The 24,899-nt window shown below is 44.5% G+C and overlaps 1 protein-coding gene across 3 annotated transcripts; it reads left to right on the forward strand.

Annotated features, from left to right (window-relative positions):
* Positions 1-7,943: 7,943 nt before the first annotated feature.
* On the forward strand, positions 7,944-24,548 carry REST (RE1 silencing transcription factor). Of its 3 annotated transcripts, none has more exons than XM_050338227.1 (4): positions 7,944-8,032; positions 9,144-10,054; positions 16,069-16,152; positions 19,086-24,548. In XM_050338227.1, exons 2-4 carry the CDS (start codon positions 9,154-9,156, stop codon positions 20,789-20,791), a joined length of 2,691 nt encoding a protein of 896 aa, XP_050194184.1. In that variant the 5' UTR covers positions 7,944-8,032; positions 9,144-9,153; the 3' UTR covers positions 20,792-24,548. The 3 variants fall into 3 exon arrangements, with proteins under 3 accessions (XP_050194184.1, XP_050194185.1, XP_050194186.1); XM_050338228.1 differs by having other exon boundaries at positions 8,023-8,036; XM_050338229.1 differs by lacking the exon at positions 7,944-8,032 and adding an exon at positions 8,349-8,378.
* Positions 24,549-24,899: the final 351 nt, after the last annotated feature.

Consider the following 24,899-nt stretch of genomic DNA (forward strand, 5'->3'; position numbering starts at 1 on the left):
TCAGAGTTGGGGTACTGGGGTAGGCAGAGCTTTCCTCCAAGGCAGTATGATAGCTCTTACATCATTATCTACGGGCATAAGGATCTACTTATACTAAGCACAGCTTCCTAGCACAGAAGGGTAACACTGACTGAAAAACACTTTGTCCAGTATGGTTTACTGAAACTCTGCAAACAGCGTAGCTCTAATTGCACTAAAGCATTTGCTGGTATAGGGGGAAGAAGAGAAGAGTACAGATATTTTGTGTTCCTGTCCCAGTATGTGTTCTTGGTAAAAAATTTAAATGTAGCCCAAACTTCCTAATAACGTTATCATAATTGTCCTCAGCATTTCTGTTAGACTGATCATTTCAGTAAGCAGTTGCCCTTACTGCGTTCAGACATTTTCACACTTTGCAGACAAGTCTGCTAAACAAGTGTTAATTTCTCAAAGTGCCAGACAAGGGCAGGTAACATGACTTGTCTTCCAGGAAAGTTCATGTATGAAACATGGATGTTAAGAATTTCATGTTCTCTCATCTCAGTAAGTGGCATGATTTCCAACTGAAATCAGGAGAAAGGCATAGTCAACATATTGGACAGCTGACATTTTTACTGAGCATCCTAAATAAACAAATAGCCAATTATTAATTGATTAATTTGTGTTTCAAGAGATGGAGCTCTGTGCTATATTACAGTGTTCACATATTAACCAGACCTACAGAAGATAGATCTTAAGATCTCATAGATCTTAACAACTAAAATCTCAGTGCGCCTTTCCACCTGAGACAGGAAGTCTACTTTTATAAGCCATGTGAGAACTGTAGGGAGAAGAAATAATTTTTATTAGCATGAAACAGAGCTTGCATTTTTCTTCAATATGCTTTTCCAGCTTATTTTTCCTTAGCAACTTACCGTGCTACTGAAGCTCACCGAGTTCAGATGACGACACCACCTGTCCCAGAGGAGGCCTCTGAGCAGGCTGGCTGGCAAGGGCAGAGTTAACAGGACTGGTGATTTTCCTATCCTGCAGTAGTGCCTCAGCACCTCAGCTCAGTCTGGGAGAGGAAGCGCATCATACTGGGCACGGTTTCGACCCCAAGTAAGACAAAATCCCCTTTCTGCAGGTCCCCCAGACAAAAGTCTGGGGGAGGGGATCACCCTGCAGGGATGGGTGGGAAGTGGTTTTTCCGGTTCCTTTCTTACCTTGTGAGCAGAGGTTTGTTAGCTCACGATGAGCTGCAGGTGAGCTGTAGAGATACTCAAAAGCAAAGAATGAGAGGGGAGACATTAATAACATGGATTTGAGACTTACCTGTGGTGTCAGTGGTGAGGAGCTGTTAAGGACAGCTATTGGTTTTGGGCTGTTTGTTTTGTTTTGTTTGTTCGTTTGTTTTCTGGCTTCCCATTAGGAAAAAACTAAGGGCAGTAGAAAAGTCACTTTGTCTGCCCAGAGCACTACATTTTCCATATTTGAAGGAAACATTAGGCCTCGCTTAAACATGGACATTAGCCAGTGTTGTAGTGATTGGTGTGGCTGCATCAGTGAAACCTCTCTTGAAACTGTGCTGGAGCCCCATAACTTACCCTGGGAACAGATAGGCAAGGAACACCGTTGGGGGCCTTGTCCATCTGGTAACTGTGCGTCCTTCCAGGTGCAGCTTTCCCAGTGTGGAGAGGCACAGCATGGTCAAGACTTGAGCTGTTGGAAAAGTCCGTACAACTCCAGGAGAGTGCACAGAGAATGTGCTCCGGAAAATGCTCATAACACTTCACTGATTCTTAGGGATTATTTCAGGCTGGTGAAACGATGTTTCTGCTGACTGAACAATTATTTCTGGAGGCAAAGTGGAAAAGTTTATACGTTTATATAGGCTATGTTTTCAACTTTTTTTCCCCTGAATAGTTGTGCTGGTGCAAACACCAAACATTGAAGAGCTGGGCTGGAGTGAACGCTGGATGTTGTTTAGTTATACTGCATGATTTTAAGTACTTTCCCCTTCCTATTGTCCAATCTCAACCCCATTTTGTCCCTGGTACTGGAAAGGTACAACTCTTCCAGAGAGTCCAGCTTGGGTTAAATATTGCCTGGTTGTCAGAGGGTGAGCTTGTGCTTGCAGCAGGTAGGAGAACTGGCAGTGGCTGCTGTTCTGGAGAAGATAGGGCAAAGACTTGGTGAAGGAGGGAACCGAGGAAGAGCGAGCTTGATTAAAGATGGGGTAAACATCCCAAATGGGTTTGGCTGAGTGACACTTCCAAGCCAGGGGGCATAGGAAGCCTGGTAAGAAGCAGGAGCAAGAGGACTGTGGCTTAAACCCAGAGATGTTTAGGAAAGTTAGGTGGAATTTCTGAACCTGAGGTGAATAAACCAGATTCTTCCCAGCAGGAGTTACTGAGAGCAGACATGCAGCATGGAGTTTGACTTCCTGAGAATGAAGGGGAAAGCAAGCAGGACTGTGGTCAGAACAGCTGAGCCTCACCACACAACTGCATGTTCCTTCTAAAGGGGCCCTTCCCTTACTCTTCCTCATACCCAGTAATTGTACATTCTATCATCTCTTCTCCCCACATAATCCCTGTTGTTGTCAATTAGCCAGTGGCAAAGATCACAAGTCTGTTGCTTAAAAAACACTTGCTCACCCAGAGAACTGTTGTCAAACACTAGGCACAACATTCCCTGCCATCGCCCAAGACAAAAGGTGTACAGCTCCAGATCCAGTTACACCAGTGTTCCCATACCAGAAAGGCTTTTAAAAACAGTTTACGAGTCGCTGCAGCTGCACGTCTGTTTAGGCTGTGGCACTGTAATACCAAGCACAACATTACCCTCCCCCTCCAAACAGTTACTCAGGCAACTTCAGTTTTAGAAGCCAGGAATTGCTGCAGAGGATTAGGTGCTGTGTGCCTAGCCCTGACACCCGACTGCACAGCTTCCAGCTGCAAACTTGAAAGCACATTTTCCACAGCACTCGGTACCTACCACCTCTCCCTTCCATGGTCTGAAACAATTTGGAAATCCAGCCACATAAACGGGAACTGTGTAAAATCTGATGGCGCAAAATTAACTGTTCAGAGCATCGTGAAACAAACAGGACTTGACAGGATGTGTTTTGTGCCAGGTTCGTGCTTTGAGTCAGATGGCTGTGGTGGATTAGGTCTGGCAGTGGCAGCCCAAATGCTGGATTTACTGCTTGGTAAAATCACAGGCACAGCAGTTGGTAACAGCCATATGTTAGAAGCCAAAAGATGTTTTGAAAAGGCTATGTAAAAATAGGTACAAATATTAAGCCTGATTGCTTATAGAAAAATACCCTGTGAGTATAAAAAATAACTTTGAGTAAATATTTTGCTGAAGACCTTTGCCTTATTTGAGCATGGTGTTTTGTACTGTATAACATTATGGCTTTGCCAAAGTTTGCCCCTTCACAGTATCAACTGCTATCCAAGAAGGCAGCACCATAACAAATACAGTCTATTCTGTGTGCTTTTCTGAAAGACCAAAGAGTGAGTAGCTAAGTTCGGATAACCACCTGTGAACTCGTATTCCCTGAAACTGACCCCGAGTTATACTCATTTCTAGGCAGAAGAACTAACATGGCATTTCCACTGACCCTGCAAGGTAGAACAGGCCAGTGCTGCTCACCAAAGAGGAACTTCTTGGACGAGTAGTTTTAGTATGTGTTGTACTACTGATCCTGTTCACCACACAGGAGACCTTCATGCACGGAGGGAGGAGGTGCCACAGTGGCATAGCTATGAGTCAGAGAATTTTACTGACTCTTTGAAACAAAATAATTTATTAGATTCCTGTCATCGTGAGATGTAGAACGAGCTTGTTCAAAAGTACTAAAGCCAGAATTTCTGAGATATAAGTGATGCTGCATAGGGCTTGAAATTTTGGTCCATTCTGATCTTCGAACAGGAGATGTCTTGCAAGTAGCAAATGAGGCAAAACAAAACAAATGGAGACCTTTTTTTACCCAATAGCATATATATGGTGTGAGGCTCTGAATAGCATTTTAGAAGTTCAGCAGAGCCTACACGGTATTGTTAAAGCAAGAGCTTGTAGGCTCTATGCCTGGCAGTGAAGCAATTAATATCTAAGTTTTTTAGAACACTCAAAACATAAACACATTTTTACAACATTAACATAGTTACGGAAAACTGGCTTACTTGCAGAGTACAAAAGATGAGAAATCTGGTCAGACTGGTTTCTGAAAGGTGAAAGAGATCTCTGTTGAAGTGATAAAGATTAAAATACTATTAAGATAACATTAATAGTGTTAATATAACAATAATAGCTTTCAGGGAAGCCTAAGCATTCTGGTCACTAGAAAAAAAAACATTATGAGGAAAACCAGGCAGCACAAAAAACCCGCTTTCAGGCAATGAACCTAAAAGGGCACTTATGTCAAATCCAATTGTGAAATTATACACAAAGGAAAGAACCAAAGTTCCCTTAGGAACCTCAAGTCATCTAAAATGCTTTAACAGTTCTAAACGCAGCGCCTTTATTTTTATAACAGCTGGATGTTAATATTAAAGTATGCTTTCTATTAAAAACACAGTTTCAGCTCCCTGCTCCCCAGCTGATGCAGGATGGAAACAATCCATCTGAGTATTAACGTCAAGTTTCTTGTTTTGGCAGAAGTTTTTATTTACTATTGCATTTTTTTTCAGACATTACAGGCTTTGATGTGGATCATTTCTTTCATGATACATATTCACTGCAGAATTATCTACATTCAAGCTGCTTGAAAGCATCCCGACCACAAAATAATTGATGTAGCCACTTCCATGTGCTGCTAAGACTTCTTGGGGTGCACATGGGGAATTTTTTTGGAAAGCACTGGAGAACTATCAGCACTTGACTTCTGGCACAGCTAAGGAGTGGTGTAACTTGAGTTTTAACCTATAAATCTGATGGGGCAGCTACTAGAGTTAAGGGGGTTTATGTACAGCACGGGCTTGACTTAGGAGCAATGTTCAAGCTAGAGGTCAAAGGAGCTTTTCACCAGGGAACATGTCTTTTGTGTCAGCCCGGCATAAGGGGAATGTTGAGCAAAGAGGTGTCTGCAAATAAGGCAAGTTCTGCAGGAACAGAGGTAGGCAACACCAAGGTCACTACCCACAGAAGCTGGGCTACAGGTGGATTCTACTTTTCAGAGCAAAGTACCTTGAGCCAATCGCATCCATATATTTCAGAAAGGCAAAGCTTTGATGTGAGTCTATCCCTCGTGAGCTCAAGTTTCTCTTCCTGAGGAGTAGCTCAGAGCTGTAGCCTGTATTAATACCAGAGCATGGCTGAGGTCCAAGCACCCAGCTCCGACCTATGGGTATCCTGGGAGCAGTGAAGCAGGAGGAAAGACACATTGACTTAGCAAGAGTGTGATGTTTAGGCAAAACACCTCAGGTTAAGGTTTTAGGGCAACCTCTTTCAAATAAAGCCATAATATAATATATATATATAAATATATATAAATTCATAATATTACATGCCTGTATTACAGAATTCTGGATGAAGAAAATGACAGACAGGCATATATGGAGGCTGGAGAAAGGAGCTTGCCCTTGGGGAAACAGAAAAACCCAAGTAAAAGTAGGGCCAGTTGGTAAGATTTGCAAGCACTCTTGGCACTTCTGTAACTGTTAATGAATGAATCTTTGGGGGAAAAAATACACCATGAGGAAACTTCTCTGAATATAAAATATAAAAGGCTTTTTTTTTTTCAAAAGAGGTGGGAAGCAACAAAACTTCTTTAAAACAACTTAGAAAATGAAACCTTATTGAAAGTTTATTGCTTTGATAAGTTTTACTCAGAAGCTTTCTGAGAGCTGAAGGACCGTATTTCAGGTAAAAATAGCACTGAAGTGTTGCAAGGGACCACTTTTACACTAAAAAACTCCTCCGGCATAAAGCCCGAACCGCTGCTGGTCTTCACCAGACACTGCAAAAAACATGCGAAGAGCTGACTTGTGACAGAACCATGGTGGCGTTTTAAAATAAAGGGCAACGGTGTGCACCTGTCACAGAACCCTGGAATTATAGAAAGGCTTGGGTTGGAAGGGACGTTAAAGATCATCCAGTTCCAACTCGCCTGCTGTGGGCAGGGATGCCACCCACTAGGTCAGGTTGCTCAGGGCCCCATTCAAGCCTTGAACACTTCCAGGGATGGGGCATGCACAATTCTTCTGGGCAACCTGTTCCAGTGTCTCACCATCCTCAGAGTAGAGAATATCTTCCTAATCTAAATTTCTGTTGTTTTAGTTTAAAACTGTTCCCCCTTGTCCTGTCCCTATCTCCCTGTGTAAAAAGTCAGTCCCTTTGTTTTATAAGCCCCCTTCAGGTACTAGAATGTGCTATAAAGTCTCCTCAAAGCCCTCTCTTCCTCATGCTGAATGACCCCAAGTCTCTCAACCTGTTTTCATAGGAGAGGTGCTCCAGCCCTCTCTGAGATTATCTTTGTGGCCCTCTCTGGTCTCGCTGGACACCCCTCACAGGCATGTTAGTAAGGAGGGTGGCAAGGCACATTGAGCATACACATCAAACCTCTGCTGTGCAGGCCAGAAGGGTTGTTAAAGGAACAGATCAGAGATACTATTTTAGATACCCCATTTAAATATCCAACAGAATATCTTTACAGTCCTTCAAAAATTCCTGATGTAATTTGCATTCTCCAGTTGTTTTTGTACCTAGGAAAAAAAAAAATTTGCTTTCCCCACTTCAGGAGAAATTGCTGCTTTGCCAGCCAGGGAGGCTGGCCCCGTCTGCACCTGCTGCCCTGTACAGCACAGCTCTCTTTGAAGTTGGCCAGATGACACAGGGAGGGGGGTTTCCGCAGCCTCCCAGTGATGTCACCTCATTAGGTATTTGGCTCCTGCTGAAAGGTTTGAGATTTATGAATCAGCTCAGCCTGAGGAGTTTCAGGGCCAAGGAAATTTTTCAGATATTCATGTTGAAGAGCCACGAGTGCCCAAAAGAAAGAACCACTAGAAATTTGGGTTCCTTATTTAGGATTGGGATTGTCACACAAGCAGGACTGCCCACTGTTCCTGAGCTCTCCATTACAGGGACCTGCCACAGCCAGCAGATGCACAGCCAGGCTCCACAACAGGAACTCACTGGGGTTTTTCCTGGTTTTGAAACTAGGAATAGCTGTGAGGTTTGGAGTCCTGCGACTGCCGGAGGCACTTTATGTTTTGTATTTGGGTAGTTTAGTCACCTAGACTGTGCCACAGTGACGCAGGGTGAATCAATGAATCAATTAGGTTGGAAAAGACCTCTGAGATCATTGAGTCCAACCTATGACCAAACACCACCAAACTACACCACAGCACTAAGTGCCACATCCAGTCTTTCCTTATACACCTTCAGGCACGGTGACTCCAAGACCTCCTTGGTCAGTCTGTTCCAATGTCTAATCACCCTTTCTGTGAAGAAATTCCTCCTAATGTCCAACCTAAACCTCTCCTGGTGCAGTTTAAGACTATCCTCCTGTCCTGTCAATAGCTGCCTGGGAGAAGAGACCGACCTCCGCCTGGCTACAACCGCGTTTCAGGCAGTTGCAGAAAGTGATAAGATCACCCTTGAGCCTCCCTTTGTCCCAGGCTAAACAACCCCAGCTCCCTCAGCCGCTCCTCATAGGACTTGTGCTCCAAGTCCCTTCGCCAGCGTCGTCGCCCTTCTCTGGGCTCGCCTCGTGAAGGCGATGCCGCGGGCACCGCCTGGCGCTGGGCATCTCGGCGCTTATCGCCCCTGAGCAGGACAAAGAGGCGCACGGCAGCGGGGCCGGGCACAAAACCCCTCCTCGGGCAGGTGCCGCGAACGCCCCCGCCGGGCCGCCCCTTCCCCCTTCGCCCTCCGCCGCTGCCGGGTGACCTCGCTGGGCCCGGCCCCTCCTGCCGGGGGCGGGCGGGGCGGCGCCGCCGCTGCGCGCTGTGTGCTGGAATGCGGGGGCGCCTCCGCCCGCCGCCGCCGCCGCCAGCAGCGCCTCCCGCCCGCCCCGCCCCGCCCCGCAGCAGCAGCGCGGCCGGGCGGCCCGCGCCGCCGGTGGGTGAGTGAGTGAGCGAGCGAGCGCGGCGGGGCCGGCGGCGCCGGGCAGGGGGCCGGGAGCCGGGCGAGAGGCGCTGTCCAGGGCTGATCTGCGGCCGGCGGGCGGGCGGGGGCGGCCGGGCGGGCCGGGCCGCGGGGGATCAGCACCACGGCTAAGGAGCCGCGCCGGCCGCGGGGGCGCTCGCCGGGCCGGGCCGGGCCGCGCAGCCGCCGGAAGGCGAAGCCTCCGCCGGCCGGGTCGGGCCGGGCCGGGCCGGACGCAGCCACAGGGCGCGGGCCCGGGGCTCCGCTCACTTCCCCCTCCCGCCGCGGGGCACCGGGTGGGCGCGGCCGCCGTGACCTTGCCGGTACCGAGGCGCTTTCCCCGGCACCGCTGCCCTGCCCTGTCCTGCCCGCTGCGGGGGAGGAGAGAGCCGGGCGTCCCCACCGGGGAGCGGCGGGGTGGCTGTGCCCGGCCAGGCCCCCCCGGCGGCTGCGGCGGGCGGGCCGGGGGCGGCGCGGGGAGGGCGCTTTGTGTGGGCAGGCAGAAAATGGCCGCATGCCTGGCAGGCAGGGAGGGAGGGAAGGAGGGAGGGAGGGCGGCGGGGCACGGCCCGGCCCGGCTCCCCCGGCGGATGTGCGCCGGGCCGCGGGGAGGTCGCGGCAGGGCCGGGCCGTCCCCTTTGTTGGCGGCCTTGGGCCCGTCGGGCGGGCGGCGGCCGGACAGGGGCGGTCGGCGGGGCCCGGCCGCGGCACCCACCGGCGGGCCCTGCGCCGCCCCCTAAGTCTGGCGTGGCGAGAGCCGCGGGGCTCGGCCCGGAGCCCCGCCTGGGCCCTGGGCACCCGCTGTCAGCGCCCTCCACCCGTCCTCCTCACGGTGGGATCCTCCACCACACGTAGGGAAGAGCCAAACAGCCCCTGACTGGGCGAGGAACGAAACCCCCCCCCACCTTCCTCGAGGCCGAGCGAGTTCTGTGGCAGCCTGACCCCGGGTTCTGCTTCCCGCTGCCCCAGCGCCTCAGCAAAAAGCTCTAATGTTCTGATGTTCCCTGGAGGGCTGATTGGACAGTACATAGCAGAGGAGGCTTTTCCACGCTCTGGTACTTACAGGTGTTCCTTTTCTTTTCCAACAGAATTACTACCATGGCAACTCAAGTGCTGGGACAGTCTGGTGGGAACAGCCTCTTTCCTGGCAGTACTAGTATTGGCATGGCATTGTCCAATGACATGTATGACTTACAGGACCTTTCTAAAGCTGAGCTGGCAGCTCCTCAGCTTATTATGTTGGCCAATGTGGCCTTAACAGGAGAAGTTAATGGCAACTGCTGTGATTACCTGGTTGGAGAAGAGAGGCAGATGGCAGAACTGACAACGGTGGGGGACAGCAACTTCTCAGATAGTGATGGAGATGGTATGGAAGATACCCAGGCTGCGGAGAGTGACCGTGAGGCACCCGAAAGTGTGGAATTAAGCTCCCTTGAGGTTCCTAGTGTGGAAAGCCAAGGTCCAGCTGCTTGTTCCCCTCCTAAGACACCCAGTGTGGACAAAGATGTGACATTGGAAGCACCAAGTACTCCAGAGAGCACAGAGGACAAGTGTAAGAGCTTGAAGAGCAAGCCATTCCGTTGCAAGCCTTGTCAGTATGAGGCAGAATCTGAAGAGGAGTTTGTGCATCATATCAGGGTACACAGTGCTAAGAAATTCTTTGTGGAAGAAAATGCAGAAAAGCAAGCACAGGTGAAAGAGTCTGATTCTTGCAATGCAGAAGAGGTGGATTTCTCTAAGGGCCCAATCCGTTGTGATCGCTGTGGCTATAACACTAACAGATATGATCACTATCTGGCTCACTTGAAGCACCACAACAAAGCAGGGGAAAATGAGAGAGTCTACAAGTGTACCATATGCACTTACACTACTGTCAGTGAATATCACTGGAAGAAACACCTAAGAAATCATTTTCCCAGGAAAGTGTATACCTGCTCAGAGTGCTCCTATTTTTCAGATAGGAAGAACAATTATATTCAGCATATTCGGACTCACACAGGTAAGTATTTAATCTTTTCTTGACTGAAATGCAGTAAGACTACTGAGAAATCTGTGATGAGTGGAGCAAGCAGAGTCTTCTCTTTGCAAAGTTTGTTCCACCCTGATAAAGCTTTTTGCTCTCTCTTGGTGCTGCCAGGTTATAGACTTGTGGAATTTGGTTTGAGCTCCAGTCTGCAGTCCTAGGGGACTGAGGAAATGTCAGGTACCCAAGAGGAGATAAAGAGCATCCTGTTTAGTAATTATGAGCCAGTTTTTTGAAGAGGGTTTGACAAAATGTGCCTGTGATGACTGCCAGGGTCTACAACACCAAAAACTGATGTACTCTAAAACCAAAACAAGCTGGTGGACAGAAGGTGCTTGACTATGGTGTAATTACAGAGGAGAAAGATCTGATACACACATGCAGAAGAGCCCTCCAGCATCTACAAATCAGAAGAAGAGTAGTGAATAAATTCATTTTTATGTACAGGGGCTTTATTTTTTCCAGGGCCTGCATCACTGCAGTAGCCAGAAGTAGACATATACTTCTGTTGCCCTATAGGAAGCCTACGAGGGAGTCTTTGGCCTGATTTCCTGACTTACCTAACCTCAATTTGGAATTGGAAGGAACAGTGTGATGCCCCCTTTTTCTCTGGTTTATACCAAGTGGAATCAGAGGAGCTTCTTTGTTGTTGCTGTCCTGTGAGCTGGGACCACAGGTGACTTACAAATACCTTGCTTTTCATCAGAGAGCCTCACCGGCCTCTCACATGGAAAGTCCTGAAGTCCAACTCCTTTCTAGGAGGGGACGTCATGGCCATCTGACCTCTTTGGGCCGTGAGATGCTTTGCTTCCTGATCCATTTTGTGGAAGTGGGAGAGCAGTTCAGACCTTCCTTGCAGCTTCTTAGAAACTTTTATTTCCACCATGTCAGGCCTTTTCTGAAGACAGGGCAGACTTCCTAGCCATCCTCCATTGTGCTGACCTGACTTGGATCCCCTTTGTTGTAGTTTGTGCTGGCTGACCAAAACACTGGGGAATTTCTCCTTTAAAATCATGTTTTGTTACTGCAGTGACAGGAATGGTTTGGAGGCTTCGGTTTAGTTATCTGCAGTTGTCTGGAAGGGGTGAGCACTCCAGAGGCCTTGGGGCTGGGCTTGAGCTTAAGTGTGCAGAAATCAGTGTTCCTCAGCTCGCTTTAGTATCTGCTTTGTCGGGGCTGAGAGAGTCTGCTGGGATTTTTAGTACTTTAAGGCATATTATTCTCTTAACAATAGTTGTGTGTTGTTGTTCAGAGGATACCATCGGCTAAAAATCAGTCCTGTATAAATATTTTTTTCCTAAGCAAGTTAACAGAGATTGTGGTGAGAGGTATTAGCAAAATGGTGTGGCTTATTCTCCAGTTCATTTTCTTTGTGTGTGTTGTAGGAGGTAATACGAAAGAGATCAGGTAAAAATGGCAAAATAATAGGAAAAAACCTAAATAAATCAAGTGGGGAACTCATGGCCACCTGTGAGCCAGTGCTGGGTTCCTGTCTGGTTTACATTTGTGTCAAGTTTAAATTCATCCCTGCTTGTGTTTGTACATGACAGTAGGTCCACCTTTCTGATCTCCAAAAGCAGTTGTTGAGTTTTACAGTAACTAACATGTTGAGTTTTACAGGAACACGAAAGCATGTTTGCTGAGGAAGTGCTCTGTTTTCACTGCATCTGACCAATTTACCAGTGAACTGTATTAAATTTTTTTAAAAATCCAGTTCCTCGTTTCTCCTTTAAAAACAGGGATGCAGTCAAGGTTTCTGGTTCTTTGGTTTGCCATGTCTTTTCATTATTTTAATTAAGCTGAAATGAGGTACCCTGGTAGGTGTTTCTTTGCTACTTCATAACTACATAGTTAAGGTCTTTCAGACAGTTCTCACTTGATAAAAAGCTTTCAAATATGTTAGTAGAATGATTTAGCAATGTGCCCTCTTCCCAGTAACATTGATTTTGTGGGGGAGAGTGTTAAAACTAAAGGAAGAGTATTAGAAGAATGAATACGTTCATGGCAGGTATATTTATACACCAAACTAAAAGTTTTTGCTGATATTAATGTGTAATAAGTTGCCTTAAAAAAGCACAAACAAAACCACAGTGCACAAAAAAACCCCAAACAACCCCTGCCCCAAAAACCTGAAAAATCGCATACAGATATTTTATAGGCAAAAGTATTTACAGACTGTTCACATAACAATACTGAATTTAATGAAAACTGTCTGAATGATACTAAAATAGCTTTGGATTATAGTTTTCATTTAAAACTTAAGAAAAATATTTATTGGGAAAAATGGGATACATACATAATTCTCTGCCTTTTTTATGGGTTCAGAATATTAAAGAAGAGAGCTGGAATTGCTTGTTTCTTTGGTTTCCTGATTTCTAAGACGTTAAATAATTTTGGATTAATACTTATCTTTCTCTTCTATTTTTTGTACTTCACCAGATTTTTTTTTTTTTTTTGTGGGGGAAAATGCCTTCTTGCAGATAATTGGATTCTGCTGTGTTAGAGTCATACAGTTTTCTGAAACACTGAGTGTACAGAGTGGAGTTCCACAGGATCAAATGCTCTGCCTTTGCTGCTGCAGAAAGGCAGTTTCGGTTTTCTCCCTGTGTCCTGGGACTGGTTGATTCAGCTCACTAAAATGGCAGCAATACTCCCTTTCTCTTCCCCAGGTTGGTTTTCTGCTGGTTAGTGAACTGAATCAACTTAATAGGGACACATGGAAATGCCAGAGCACATGGCCAGGAGCAGAGAAGGGGCTGTATGCTAGTACCTTTAGTGGCTGGGAAAAGTACCTCTCCTCTGCATGTTTGGGGACCACAGGAAGGCAGGCAGAGGTTATCTGCTTGCCTGTTGCTTGCATCTGTTGAAAAGCAGGTGTCCATGAACCCGCCCTGTACTGCAAGATAGCTTGCAGCTTGTGGCAGTGCTTGTGTGGCAGGCTGCTGACAAATGTGGGGGACCTTGGGCAAAGGGGTGTTTCAGGGACTCTACAGATGGTCATAAGCTTGTCACCTGGGAAAACTACATCTGGAAGAGCCTGTCTGCTGCCCAGGAGTGGGTGGTGGAGGTGTTCAGGGCAATCCCTCTGCTGTTCGGGCAGAAAGGACTCTTTGTGTCAGGGATAGACCTACCTGGGCTCGTTTGTGCTTGTTAGACCTTTTAGACCAAGTTTTGACTTGATTTATGTGCTGCTGCTCCTGGAGCTGTACTATGTGCAAGACAGTGCAGCATTGTTCTCTTCCTTTTTCTCCTGTTTTACTGGTTAGAACCAATTTCTAGAAAACTTCGTTGAAAGTAATCTGAAGGGCTCTATGAATAAGACATCAGTCTTCAGGCAGTCACAGTGTTCTGCATCTAGCTTTGGACTGTTTTGTATTTTTTTTTGTTGTGGGTTTTTTTATGTTTTCTTGCTTGCCACTGTGTTGGAAGTTTGATGGAAGCAGTTTCGTTTCAAGCAGATTGAAGTTCTGATGGCATTGTAAAAAACGTTTTAGAAAGAGATTGTTTAGGAATACATTTGGAGCAGGTAGTTTGCTTTGCAAGCTGCAGCTTGAGATGCAGGTTGAGCTCAGGGTGGGAGCCCACAGAGCCAACCCTTTACTGGAGAGGCCAGCCAGATGAATAGACACTGAGAGACACAGCAGGAGTTGTGAACTGCCAACCTTTTGGATAACAAAGGACACGAAGATGGGTGATTCCACCGAGGTGGATGGGCACGGAAGGACTCAAGGAGCAGAAGACCCGGGAGGAAAAGCGAGACTTGCAGGCGGGTAGATTGTGAGGCTATAAAAGCCCAGAGATTCCGTTGTTGGGGGTCCTCCTTGGAGGCACCAGCTTGGACTGTTGCTGTGTTACTGCTGAGACATCTTGAGACTCTCCTATGGGAAGCCTGGGGTCGGACCGGTAAAGAAACCTGGTTTGACTGTGAGAGTGGGGTGTGTGGGGAGCCAAACGGGGCACCGATAGGCTCTCTGGAGCTGCCTGCTGTGATGGACCTTCGGTCCCAGCAGTCTGACCTTGGGAGTGTGACTGCCAGAGAGTCTCCTGAATGGTCAGATTGGATAGTTTCCTCAACAAGATGGTCTTTAACTTGTTCACTCATGTCAGTCTGCCTGTTCATTTGCATAAAGTTAAGTGCATGCTTAAGCTTTTGCTAGTTTGGGGCTTATTCTGTAAGTGTCTTTTGGAGAGGTTTTTTTGATGGCTTGTTTGCATGTAATGAATGAGCTTGTAAAATTACAATACAAATCCTTTGGGGAATAGCATTTTATAAAACAGCCTTTACAATGTAGTCACGCATTTAATTCTCAAGTGGGAATAACACATTTTAAATTAGTTGTGTTCATCTACTTAAATCTAGTATGTTTTGTTGCTGTTCCCTGTGTAAAAAGAGTATGGAAGTCAAAGCCTTTTCCACATTCCTAATGTTGTAGGTAACTTTACAGAAGTGAAATTTCAGGTAATGGGAAGAAGACATGACTGAATATTCCAGGACCTTTAGCCTCATATTTTCTAATTGTAAGGAGTCATTTAAAAACAAAACCATTTCTTTATAACAAAAGGACTACCCCTCCCTTATACATGACTTAATCTTATTGTGTGTATTGCACCAGTCTCCTACCTTGTTTTAATTGGAAAGGGAGGTGAGTAGTTGTTGTTAGGGTGAATTTACCTTTAAACTACTGTTTTAATCAAGAACGATAGTCTAAATGTTTGATGGGAGAAGAAATGTGGGATTAATCTGCATTACAAAGACCTCTTCTGCTGCTGCTTTGGCACAGGCCAGCAGTGGAGCCTCACATCACATACTGGCAGATGCAGGTCTTTGCTGCTGCAGATAGAGCTATACCTCTGTAAGTGAACACACAGTTTGTGTGCAGGGCTTTTGCTGATGTCCAGGTCTCCATGATTGGTAGAGCACCTTGGTTGCATGCTTCATATGTAGCAAATTTAGCAAAATGCTGTAGTGTAATTCTGACTAGTTACAACCAAGTAACTTCCCTTTTCAGTTTCCCTCCTCTCTTCTTGTTGAGAGTGACCACCTGAAACTAAAAAGTGTTTTTACAACTTCTAGTGGAGATGAGGCCGCCTAGATCTCTGGGTTGTACTAGTAGATTGAGGCAAACAGCCCTGTTACTTACCTGGACCTGCCTAACAGATGTTAACTCTAAAACTATCTACCTTTGTTTGGAGCTTGTCTTCACTTGAAAAGGATTTTCAAGTATCATTGTACTGATATAATTTTTAGCTACAATTGCAAGCTGATACTCTCTTGTGGAGATATAATTTATGACAGGTTAGTTTCCATTAGTTCTCCAAAACTAATAACTTTTCAGGCAGTTGGTTTTGAGCCTTCAGAATAAATGTTGCTGCTACACTTCTGGTAGCTTTTGCCAGCAGCATAGTTTCACTGAGCAGGGCATCATGGTTTTCCATGCTGCGAGCTAGTTTCACTCTGGCAGTAAAACTTTGAAAGTAGAGACCTGGTCTCCATCTGCGCGTGTGTTCTGGGAAATGCACGTCCTCGCTGAACGGATGGTTATGCCCCATCTTAATCCAAATTAAACACTGAGGTTTCAGGTAAGGTGTTACGTGAAGCAAGAACATACCGGCTTTCTTACAGGATCTGTATCTTTTGTTCATCTTCTGAGTGTTGGGAGAAAATCCTGTAGGAAAGTCAGATCTGGTGGCTTAAAGCTTCTTAAAGGTGTCTGTCCTCATCACCTTTTGCCCAAGGTTATTGCCAACCCCAGATGGACATTAGGATGTGTCTCTCTCATATTCTGCCCTTTTATTATCCTCGTTCATAGAGCATGACACATTGTGCTGGTCCAACTCGGGCATGCAGTTCTCACTGTGTCCCTTTGCTGAGAGATAACGTTCCCTCAAATACAGCTTGAGGGTCTGTGACAGCCTCGCCTGTGTGGCTTGGTAACCAGGTTTGGGAATCTGCTGTGTTTCAGCAACTAATTTGCCATTTGTTTTTGCAGGAGAGCGACCCTATCAATGTGCTATGTGTCCCTACTCCAGCTCTCAGAAGACCCATTTAACCAGGCACATGCGCACCCACTCAGGTTGGTAAGGCACGGCAGCAGCGGGACTGAGGAAAAGGGGGTGGTTCACAGTATCACAGCATGGTTGAAGTTGGAAAGGACCTCTGGAGGTCACCTGGTTCACATAGAGCAAGCTGCCCAGTTCTGTGTGAGATGTCATCTCATTCAGTACGGCCAGAGTTTTAGCTCCTCTTTTAATGGGGAAGGTTGTCTCTACTTGCTAAGGAAATGCTAAGTCATTAATAAAAGTAATAATGGGAATATATCTTTTTCTTTCCCTTTTACTTTCCAAGATGTTTTCTGAGGTTCATAGGGCTGCTCTAATAGTCCTAGTAATCTAGTAATAAGTACAGCTTAATGATGCTATAGGAACAAATTCTTGTCTTCTGTCTGCTACCATAGCTGAGTTCAAATCAGTGAAGATGGGAAAATTTTGAGTAGCTGAGAGACCTCTCTGTGATGTCTGGGATTTCATCTCATCCAGGGTTCTGAGGGTGATGTAAATTAGTGTCTGCTTATGTCAAGGAGACACAGAGGAGAAAAAGCAAAGTCAGAGGTTGTTCACAAGTGACTCAATTTTTTGGCACTAAAAGCCAAATTAGCAATTTTCACTAGCCTTTATTTCCCATTACTGGTGATGTTACAAACATGTGTTCTAGTTTTCTTGCAGCATTTTTGTGAGTTGGAACACCATAGACACAGGCACAGTTGTTGTTTATGACTCTTGCAGGGGAGTTCAGGTAGATCTCAGCCTGTGCTTTTGGTTTGCTGAAATGTGAATTGACCAGACCTAGGTGAATTCCTAATTCTAGCAAACAGGAGTGAAGATCTCCTGAACAGTAATTGTTTCAATTTCTATAGATGTGACTTTGAATTGAAACCAGGATGCAGGCAATTTTAACTGTAGTGGAGTGGGGGGCTTGGAACCATTAAAAATAGTCAACTTTAAAATGACATGTCAGTGTTTTGGTTTGAGAATTTTGTGAATGCGGTATTCTGCTTCCAGAAACAAAAAGCATTTTTGGCTGAAACTCTGGTTCAGCCAGACCAAATTTGCAGACAGTTTGGTCAATACTGAACCTGGAAACCGTTTCATGAACGTATTACACTCCCCTTGTTCTATGCAAGGAAGTCTCAAAGCTGAAGGAGATAAGGAGTGGGATCTGCCTGGGACCCTTACCTCAAAGGTCTGTGAGGGAGGGCATGACTTTTGCTATCAGGGATGTTGTATTACTAGCTCTTCTAAATTCTGTTGCATGTTTTGCTGCATTGCCCAGGCAGCTGAACCTTTTCTGTGGCAGTTTCTGTACTCCTGCAGTTCCCAGGCTGGCTTTTTAAGGCCAACTGGTGCCATAGCTTTCTTCTGTCTCAGACAGCGAATGACAGTGGTTTAGACCCTAATTCACAGCTGTTGTTTTAGCCATGTTGGTACATGTCCTTTTCACTTGTGCAATAAACCCCCTGGATTTAGAGGTGATGGACAAAGTTTTCAAACACTGTCTTTGAGCTACCTTGTTGCAGCTACCTCTGAACAGTCTGTGTACTTAGAACAGCTTGTTCATGTGTATATAAGACACAGGTTGTTCTTGTCCTCACTGCGTGTAACGCAGAACTGTGCCTTGAAGTGTAGGTGGTAAGGCTCCATACTTGGATGCAGGATGAGCAACAAGCACATCAAGCTTAAACTTGTGGAAAGTGTCACCAGGAAGTGAGGGGAAAAAGGAAGGATGTAAAGTGGGGAGGGAGGGAAACAAACTACCTCTTACTTAAATGATAAAGAGATGCTGTAGGCAGACATGAAGTGATCTGGACTCTTAAACAAGTGTCGTCATCCTTCTTGCCAAGGAGGCAGCACAGCCTTTTCTAGAGTTTTTGAGGGTGTTGCAGATCAGCCATGTGGTTAACACATGGACAGGCACCACAGGCAGGCTGTCTGGTTCCTGAGTCATGCTCTGGAGGACCAGCTTGAGTATGGGCAGTGCCAGGGCAGTGGGTTGCAGGGGTGGGAGAAGCACTACTGTGCCAGGAGCAGGAGGGATTGGAGTGGATTTTCAACTTACTGAAGAAGTGGCAGGCGTGAGTTCTGCAGGTCAGTTTTGAGATGCTGGTTCAGAGCTCAGGAGCATCCCAAATTCCTTAGCTGAATTCACAAATGCTCTCAGACTATTTCTGAACTTGAGCTGTTGCACTAGAAGTGTTTTTCCTATTTGTTGTGTAAGTGGAAAGCCACTTCTGCTGCAGTGGCATGTACTAAGCAGAACACTTCTACAAGTGTTGTTGCACAACTGTAAATGCAGATTTCAGTAGTAAGATGATGGCTTTGGTCTGCATTTGGTTGGCTTGCCAAGAGTAGCCTGCAGCCAATGCATCATGTGTTTGAGACACCAAAACAGCGAACTTGAACTTCTTCAGAGGTAAAGATCATCTGGGCACCCCTTTCATGTGCTTAGGTTTTTGCTAGCTTCTTTTCCCTCATTTCCTTTTCAATGCAAACATGAAATATGCTAAAGCTGTGTAAAGTTGGACTTTTTTGAAACGTTTGTGTGAAACTGCTATTCATCAAATGTTACATTTCCGTTTTTCTACAATGCATTCAATGGACCAGTTGGGTATGGATTCCATTTGCTAATATTACTGTAGAGAGATCTCTGCCGGTATGTATGCCTAGCCAGAACCTGTAACGTTGTTACTGCTTGTTTGGTTTTGGATCCCCTTCCTCCCAACCCTCACCCCTTCTTTCTTTTCTTGTATTTTGTTCTTAGTGTCCTGTGAATGTGTTTGTGACTTGTGGATTTCTTATGTTGACTTTGCTTAATTTTAAAGGCGCATGGATAATTTTTTTTTTAATCCTTTTTGAGTTTCATATTTCTTTATCTGTATTAGTGGGAAACGAATGCTCCTCAACCCCCATACTTAATAATCACCATCATTCCCTTCCGTCCTTCCTTCCCTAGGTGAGAAGCCATTCAAATGTGATCAGTGCAGCTATGTGGCCTCAAACCAGCATGAAGTAACTCGTCATGCAAGGCAAGTTCACAATGGGCCAAAGCCTCTGATTTGCCCGCACTGTAACTACAAAACGGCTGACCGCAGCAATTTCAAAAAGCACGTTGAGCTCCACGTCAATCCGCGCCAGTTCCTCTGTCCTGTTTGTGATTATGCAGCGTCTAAAAAATGTAACCTGCAGTATCACATCAAATCCAGGCATCCCGATTGTGCTGACATCACCATGGATGTTTCAAAGGTGAAGCTACGGACTAAAAAGAGCGAAGCTGACTTTTCCGAGAGCGTTAATGACAAAGTGGAGAAGGAACCAACAAAAGGGGATGCAACTGCAAAGAAAACTGAGAAAACTGTGAAGGTGGAGAAAAAAGATAACTTGGCAAAGGAAAAGAAATCAACAAGCAATGTTTCTGCAGGTCAGGTGACAACCAGAAGTCGGAAATCAGCTGCAGAAAACAAGCAGATGGATATTAAAACTGAGAAAAGTACTGAGAAAACATGTAAAACAAAGAAGGTCAAAAGAAAGGCAGAGACTGAAGCAACTTCCTCAAAGCAAGAGCCTGCAAATGATACCTCAGTAGTAACAAAAAAGAAAAAGAAAGTGGAAGCTAAACCCAGAGACTGCCAGGAAGCTCAAAAAAGTGATGTCGTACCAGAGGAGGAGCCTAAAAAGCAAACTTTTTGCCCCAAGAAAAATAGAAAAAAGAAAGCTCTGAAAATTAAGCATGTTAAAAAAAGCAGTAAAGTCGATCAGGAAAAGATCGAGGAAAAGGAGATGCCAGATGAGCATCATATCACAGAAGAACGTGGATGTGTGAAGCCGGACACTGAGGGCAGTAACCAGAAGGAGCAAGATCCCACTGACACAGTGGCGGTGGCATTAAACAACAGTGGTGGTCATGCTCTCAGTGGGGAGAGCACTGATCCCAAGGGAGACTGTGTCCAGGATCCAGAGCAGCTTTGTCTACCAGTTCAGGATGCAAACACAGAAGTTGAGGTAGAGGACCAAGAAATGCCTGCTGGAGCAGGAGAGAGCGAAGACGCTATTGGTACAAAAGAGGAGGAGAGACAGGTGGACAGAGGGGAAGACACTTGTTCTGAGGAATCTTCCCATGCAGTGTCTTCTGAAAAAAGCTTGGACGTGCTCATGGATGTGGTACCCGATCTGGCACCTGAGAAGGAGCCAGAGGAAACCGTTGTGGCAGAAACTGAGAGCAACTCAGACCCGATGGACCTGACCAAGACGTGCCTGCCAGCGACAGAACCAACAGAGGATGCTGTGCCAGCACCCGTGCCCCCAGAAGGGTGTACAGAGAGCCCTAAAGTAGCTCTGGCCTTATCTCGGGATAACACAGCAGTGAATGAATCTCAGGAAATGGATGAGGATGAGGGCATCCACAGCCATGAAGGCAGTGACATAAGTGACAACATATCAGAAGGAAGTGATGACTCGGGGTTAAATGGTGCTCGCTCTGTACAAGAGGAAACAAGTCCAAAGACATCACAAGGAGCTCCAGACACCACAGTGGCCAGGGAGAACTATGTGTGCATTTTTTGCGACCGCTCATTTAAAAAGGAGGGTGAATACAGCAAGCACCTCAACCGGCACCTAGTTAATGTGTATTATCTTGAGAAGGCAGCAAAAGGGCAGGAATAGAAATAGCGGTTGTTTGGAGAATCTTCTTTTGGAAGATCTTACACAGCTTATGTACAGATATTGTAGATTTTTTTTTTTTTTTAAGCACGGTTTTCTTTAGTATCTGCATTGGTTTCTTTTTTTTTTTCTAAGTTGAAAATATTTTTGAAAACTTTGTGTGTAATGGTGAACTCATTAACTATTGGATCTCTTAATTAGAGAAGGCAGGTAGGGTGTATGAGGTTGTGTCCTGTAAATTCAGTGTAAGCTTCTAGTCTATTAGCATATGCAGTTCTTTTATAAACTTGAGTTTTAGGAACAAGACTGGAGCTGGCAATACACAAGTTGGATGTTTATAGAGCCACTGGCATTAGTTGTTTTTTGTTCTAGCAGCCAACTCTCTGTTGCCTCTTCCCCATTTTTTTAGCTCTTTTCGATGTGTCTTGATGTTCAAAGTGTTAAACTACTTGATGGTTTTTCTACCAGGAATATAGCTTCTATTACATAAAGAGCACTTTGTAAAAGAAATCAAAGTTGGCTAGTGATGAACATAACTGTTTAAGCTAATTACAATTATGAACGTACATTTCAGATCCCCTAAGCATGAATGATGAGCCAAAATTTGAGAGTAGTCCTTCCAGCTTTTGATTGGAGAACCTCTGTCTTGATTAATATCTTAATCACTGATATGTAATTGGCTTTTTTGTGGGGGAGCAAGTTTGTTATTTTTACTTTCTGCTTTTTTTTTTTTTGATTGTGCTTTAAGGGCTTAAAAATGTTGCACATTGTTTTTGATTTTTACCTATGCAGTTTAATCCTTTAGGAATAGTGCTTGTGCAGAACATGTACACTTTATATATGCATGTTTGGTTTTGTATGTAAGTTTTTTTTATTTGGAAACATTCAGACTTGTTGCTTACCATGGGACAATTTTCTGTGGCAGTTTCCTGTGATGCTTTTTACTGCAGATTTTTCTTATTTTCCTGGATTGTGATTAGTTGTGTATGAAGTTGCTGAAATTATGATCTGCTTGGCTATATATTTTAAACTGGCTTTAAAGTGGTATAGCCCTTGAGCAAAAGTATACCAATGCAATTTCAAAACACTTTTTTATGGAATTTATTCTATCATGGAAATGCCACCTGTGGTATTTTGAATACACATACAGAGTAATAAATTCTGATTAATAATTTGGACAGGAAAATAATCACTCTCGGTAGAAACAGTTTTGCACATCCAGATGATTTTTTTTCCCCCTTTTCCTATTAATTTCTGTGGTGGACAGCAGACAAACATCATGAGCTTAAAGAAACTAAAATAGTAGCAGTGATATAATCTAACATCTCATACACAGAAAAACCCCATCAAGCAAATACAGATAAATCAACTGGTAAGCAACAAACCTGACCTTAAAAAACTAGGGATTTCTGCTCCTTATTCATTCAAGTTGCATTTAATAAAATCATCCTCCTGCTTCCATGCAGGGAGAAATGTGTAAGTGATCAGATTGCCATCTCAGGTCTACATATCATACCGGGAGTTTTTAAGTCTAAACAGATTTAATTTCTAGCACACACACACAAGAGAGATTGCATACTTACTGCTTGTAGCCAACCCGTGGTAAAGTGTAAACAAAATCCAAACCAGCAGGGAAGAAGCAAAGCCTGTGGGAAGAAGCAAAGAATCTGTGCACTCTTCTGATGGTCATTAGCTGCCTTTCCAGTGGGAGCAGTTGGGCAGCTTCTCTCATTGTCAGCTCCAAAAAAGCAAATTTGGAGGTGGGTGTTATTTGGAGAGTGGAATTAAAGAGCTCAGACAGTGTTTGTCAGAGCACTTTGTAGCAAATAACTCTCAGTGTTTAAGTTCTGAAATAAACCCCATTGTTCACTAGGTGTTCCTGCAGCATCTTCCCCTCCAAAGAAACCCACTGCCTTGAATGAATAGAGAGCAACAATGCTACATTGCTTCTGCTTTTGGGAGAGATTGGTAATAGGAGGCCAAAGATTTGAGAGGGAAGGCATCCCTCGTGGCAGAAATAACTTGTATAATGTATAGTGAGTTTTTGTTTGCAGAGATAGTGTTCAATCCTTACCTTGGCTGCGACAATCATTGTCAACTCAAGATCAAGTTGCAACTATATTTATGTTAAACCTTAAGAAAATAAACCTAGTTGAATTTTTTTCCTAAACTACCAGTTGTAATAGTCTTAGATGTATTTTTTTCTTCATAATAGTGTTTCTTTATATATAAATGTTGCCACCATTTGTGAGCGATGTGAGTAGATGCTGGGAATTCCAGTACTGTGTAGAGGTTTTATAGCTCCCTTCATATCCTTGCGAAGAGCCTCTGCCATCTTCTGAGAGACTTCAAGGACTTTAGCTATGTTCAGATAAACTCGTGGACTGGCCTGATAATTTTTTTTTCTGGTTTGTTTTTAAATGAAAATGTTACTGTTGACTGACTCTAAATCTCTCTCTGTGAGATAAGAACAAAGGTGGTTCTTTGAAATACTGTGCTGCACATTTCTGTGAAGTGGTCAAGGTTTCAGTGCTTGATCTGACAAGAACTCTTTGAAGACAACAGTTGGCTCCTCTTTGGCAGTGTTTCTTACCACAGGATGACAAACTGAAAATAAATTATTATTAACATGTTAAGAAGAAAACTTGATTCTTTATATCTGAGACCCATCAACAATGCCCTGAAATACCTAATGTTGGTGCAGAACTGTGTTGGAATTCTCTGCAAGGTTTGGGATTATGTTACAGTAAAGAGGCAAGGATGTAATGCATTATGTGTATCTAAAATGTTAAGCACTGCTAATGTTGAGTATTTGGGAGGGAGTGCAGGTCAGGTAGCCCACCATATATGGTGGTCTTACATTGCTGTATCTCCCTTTAAACAATGCTTTCTTTTTTCCTTGGTCTTTTTTCAATATTCTTAAATTATTTGTGTTGGTTTTGCCAATGCTAGAGGTTTTGTGTTTTTTGACAATAGTATCTTCATGAGTGTTTAACCTCCAATACACAGTTGGAAGGATTAGCACACTGATACTCCTACACTGCCAGCCCTCAGTTGAATAATGTGGTGTTTTGGGCTTTTGCTGTATGAATCTGTACACTCAAAGTAAGTGCCCTGGGAAACAGTCAAGAAATGGGTAGCTAGGCACTTATAATCCATGGTATTGTAATTGCTATTTCTGGATTTTGATGATCTAGGCTGAAACTTTAGTAATTTAAAGAAGAAGAATGTTTTAACAGCTGACAGGCCAGATAAGGTATGATAATGTCATTGGTTTCAACAGATTTAGTGTAGCTGAAAGATATTAAATTCAAGAGTTTTCTTGAATGTCAGTTGTGTAGATAAGTGGCATGCATACGATATTAACAGAATCCAAATAGCTAATGGAATTGTTTTATGTGTACATAAATTTTTTCCCCCTCTAAAAATACACTAGCTAACAAACTTTTGTAAGCTGGCATGGAAACATGTTTATGATGTTTAGTTGCACCATGTTTGATGCTTTTACAGTGCAATACTTGTATTCTCTGAATTAAACCAAAGGTAATTTTTTTTTCATGCTCTCTACTGTAGTGCATGACAGTCTTTTCTACGTTTGTAATAGATGTAAAACGAGCCAGATCATACATCCTGTTTTTACCTAAATCATGTATAAGAAGTCTTTTGTCCAAAATGTAGTATAAACTAAATTGCATTATATTAACCTTTCCAAGTGTATTTTCCTAAGCATAGTTATGATTAAATAAACTTTATTAAGGAACCTGCAGCTTCTATCTTCCACTTATTAATGGCTGTGGAAGCCATTTGTTACCAGAGGCAGGAGCAGTGCAAGCATCATTGGCGGAACTCCTGAAGACCTCCAGCCAGGCCAGGTGGGTGTGGGGTAGCCAGTGCAGAGATGCCGGGTGGGTGCACACACAGGCTTGGCTGCAGACAGGGACAGTGGCTCCAGAAGTACGTTCTTTTTCCTTTTCAATGTGCTGTTTTCATTTCTGTGAGGGCAGAGCACGAGGTGGGAGTTGCATTCATACAGACGAGGTTGCAGTGGAATGCTGAACCTGTTGGTGATTTTGGAAGATGGACCCAATGGGCATGAAAGGCAATATTCCTT

Source organism: Myiozetetes cayanensis, unplaced genomic scaffold (genome assembly GCF_022539395.1).
Source record: "Myiozetetes cayanensis isolate MyiCay16 unplaced genomic scaffold, myiCay2020 scf7, whole genome shotgun sequence".
NCBI classification, from domain to species: domain Eukaryota; kingdom Metazoa; phylum Chordata; class Aves; order Passeriformes; family Tyrannidae; genus Myiozetetes; species Myiozetetes cayanensis.

What these genes read in the sequence shown, in the direction of transcription:
- REST (XM_050338227.1), top strand. Translation starts at nt 9,154, where the DNA reads ATGGCAACTCAAGTGCTGGGACAGTCTGGTGGGAACAGCCTCTTTCCT. An exon ending in GCATATTCGGACTCACACAG is followed by an intron (nt 10,055 to 16,068) that starts GTAAGTATTTAA and finishes TTGTTTTTGCAG; the next exon opens with GAGAGCGACCCTATCAATGT. An exon ending in GCACATGCGCACCCACTCAG is followed by an intron (nt 16,153 to 19,085) that starts GTTGGTAAGGCA and finishes TTCCTTCCCTAG; the next exon opens with GTGAGAAGCCATTCAAATGT.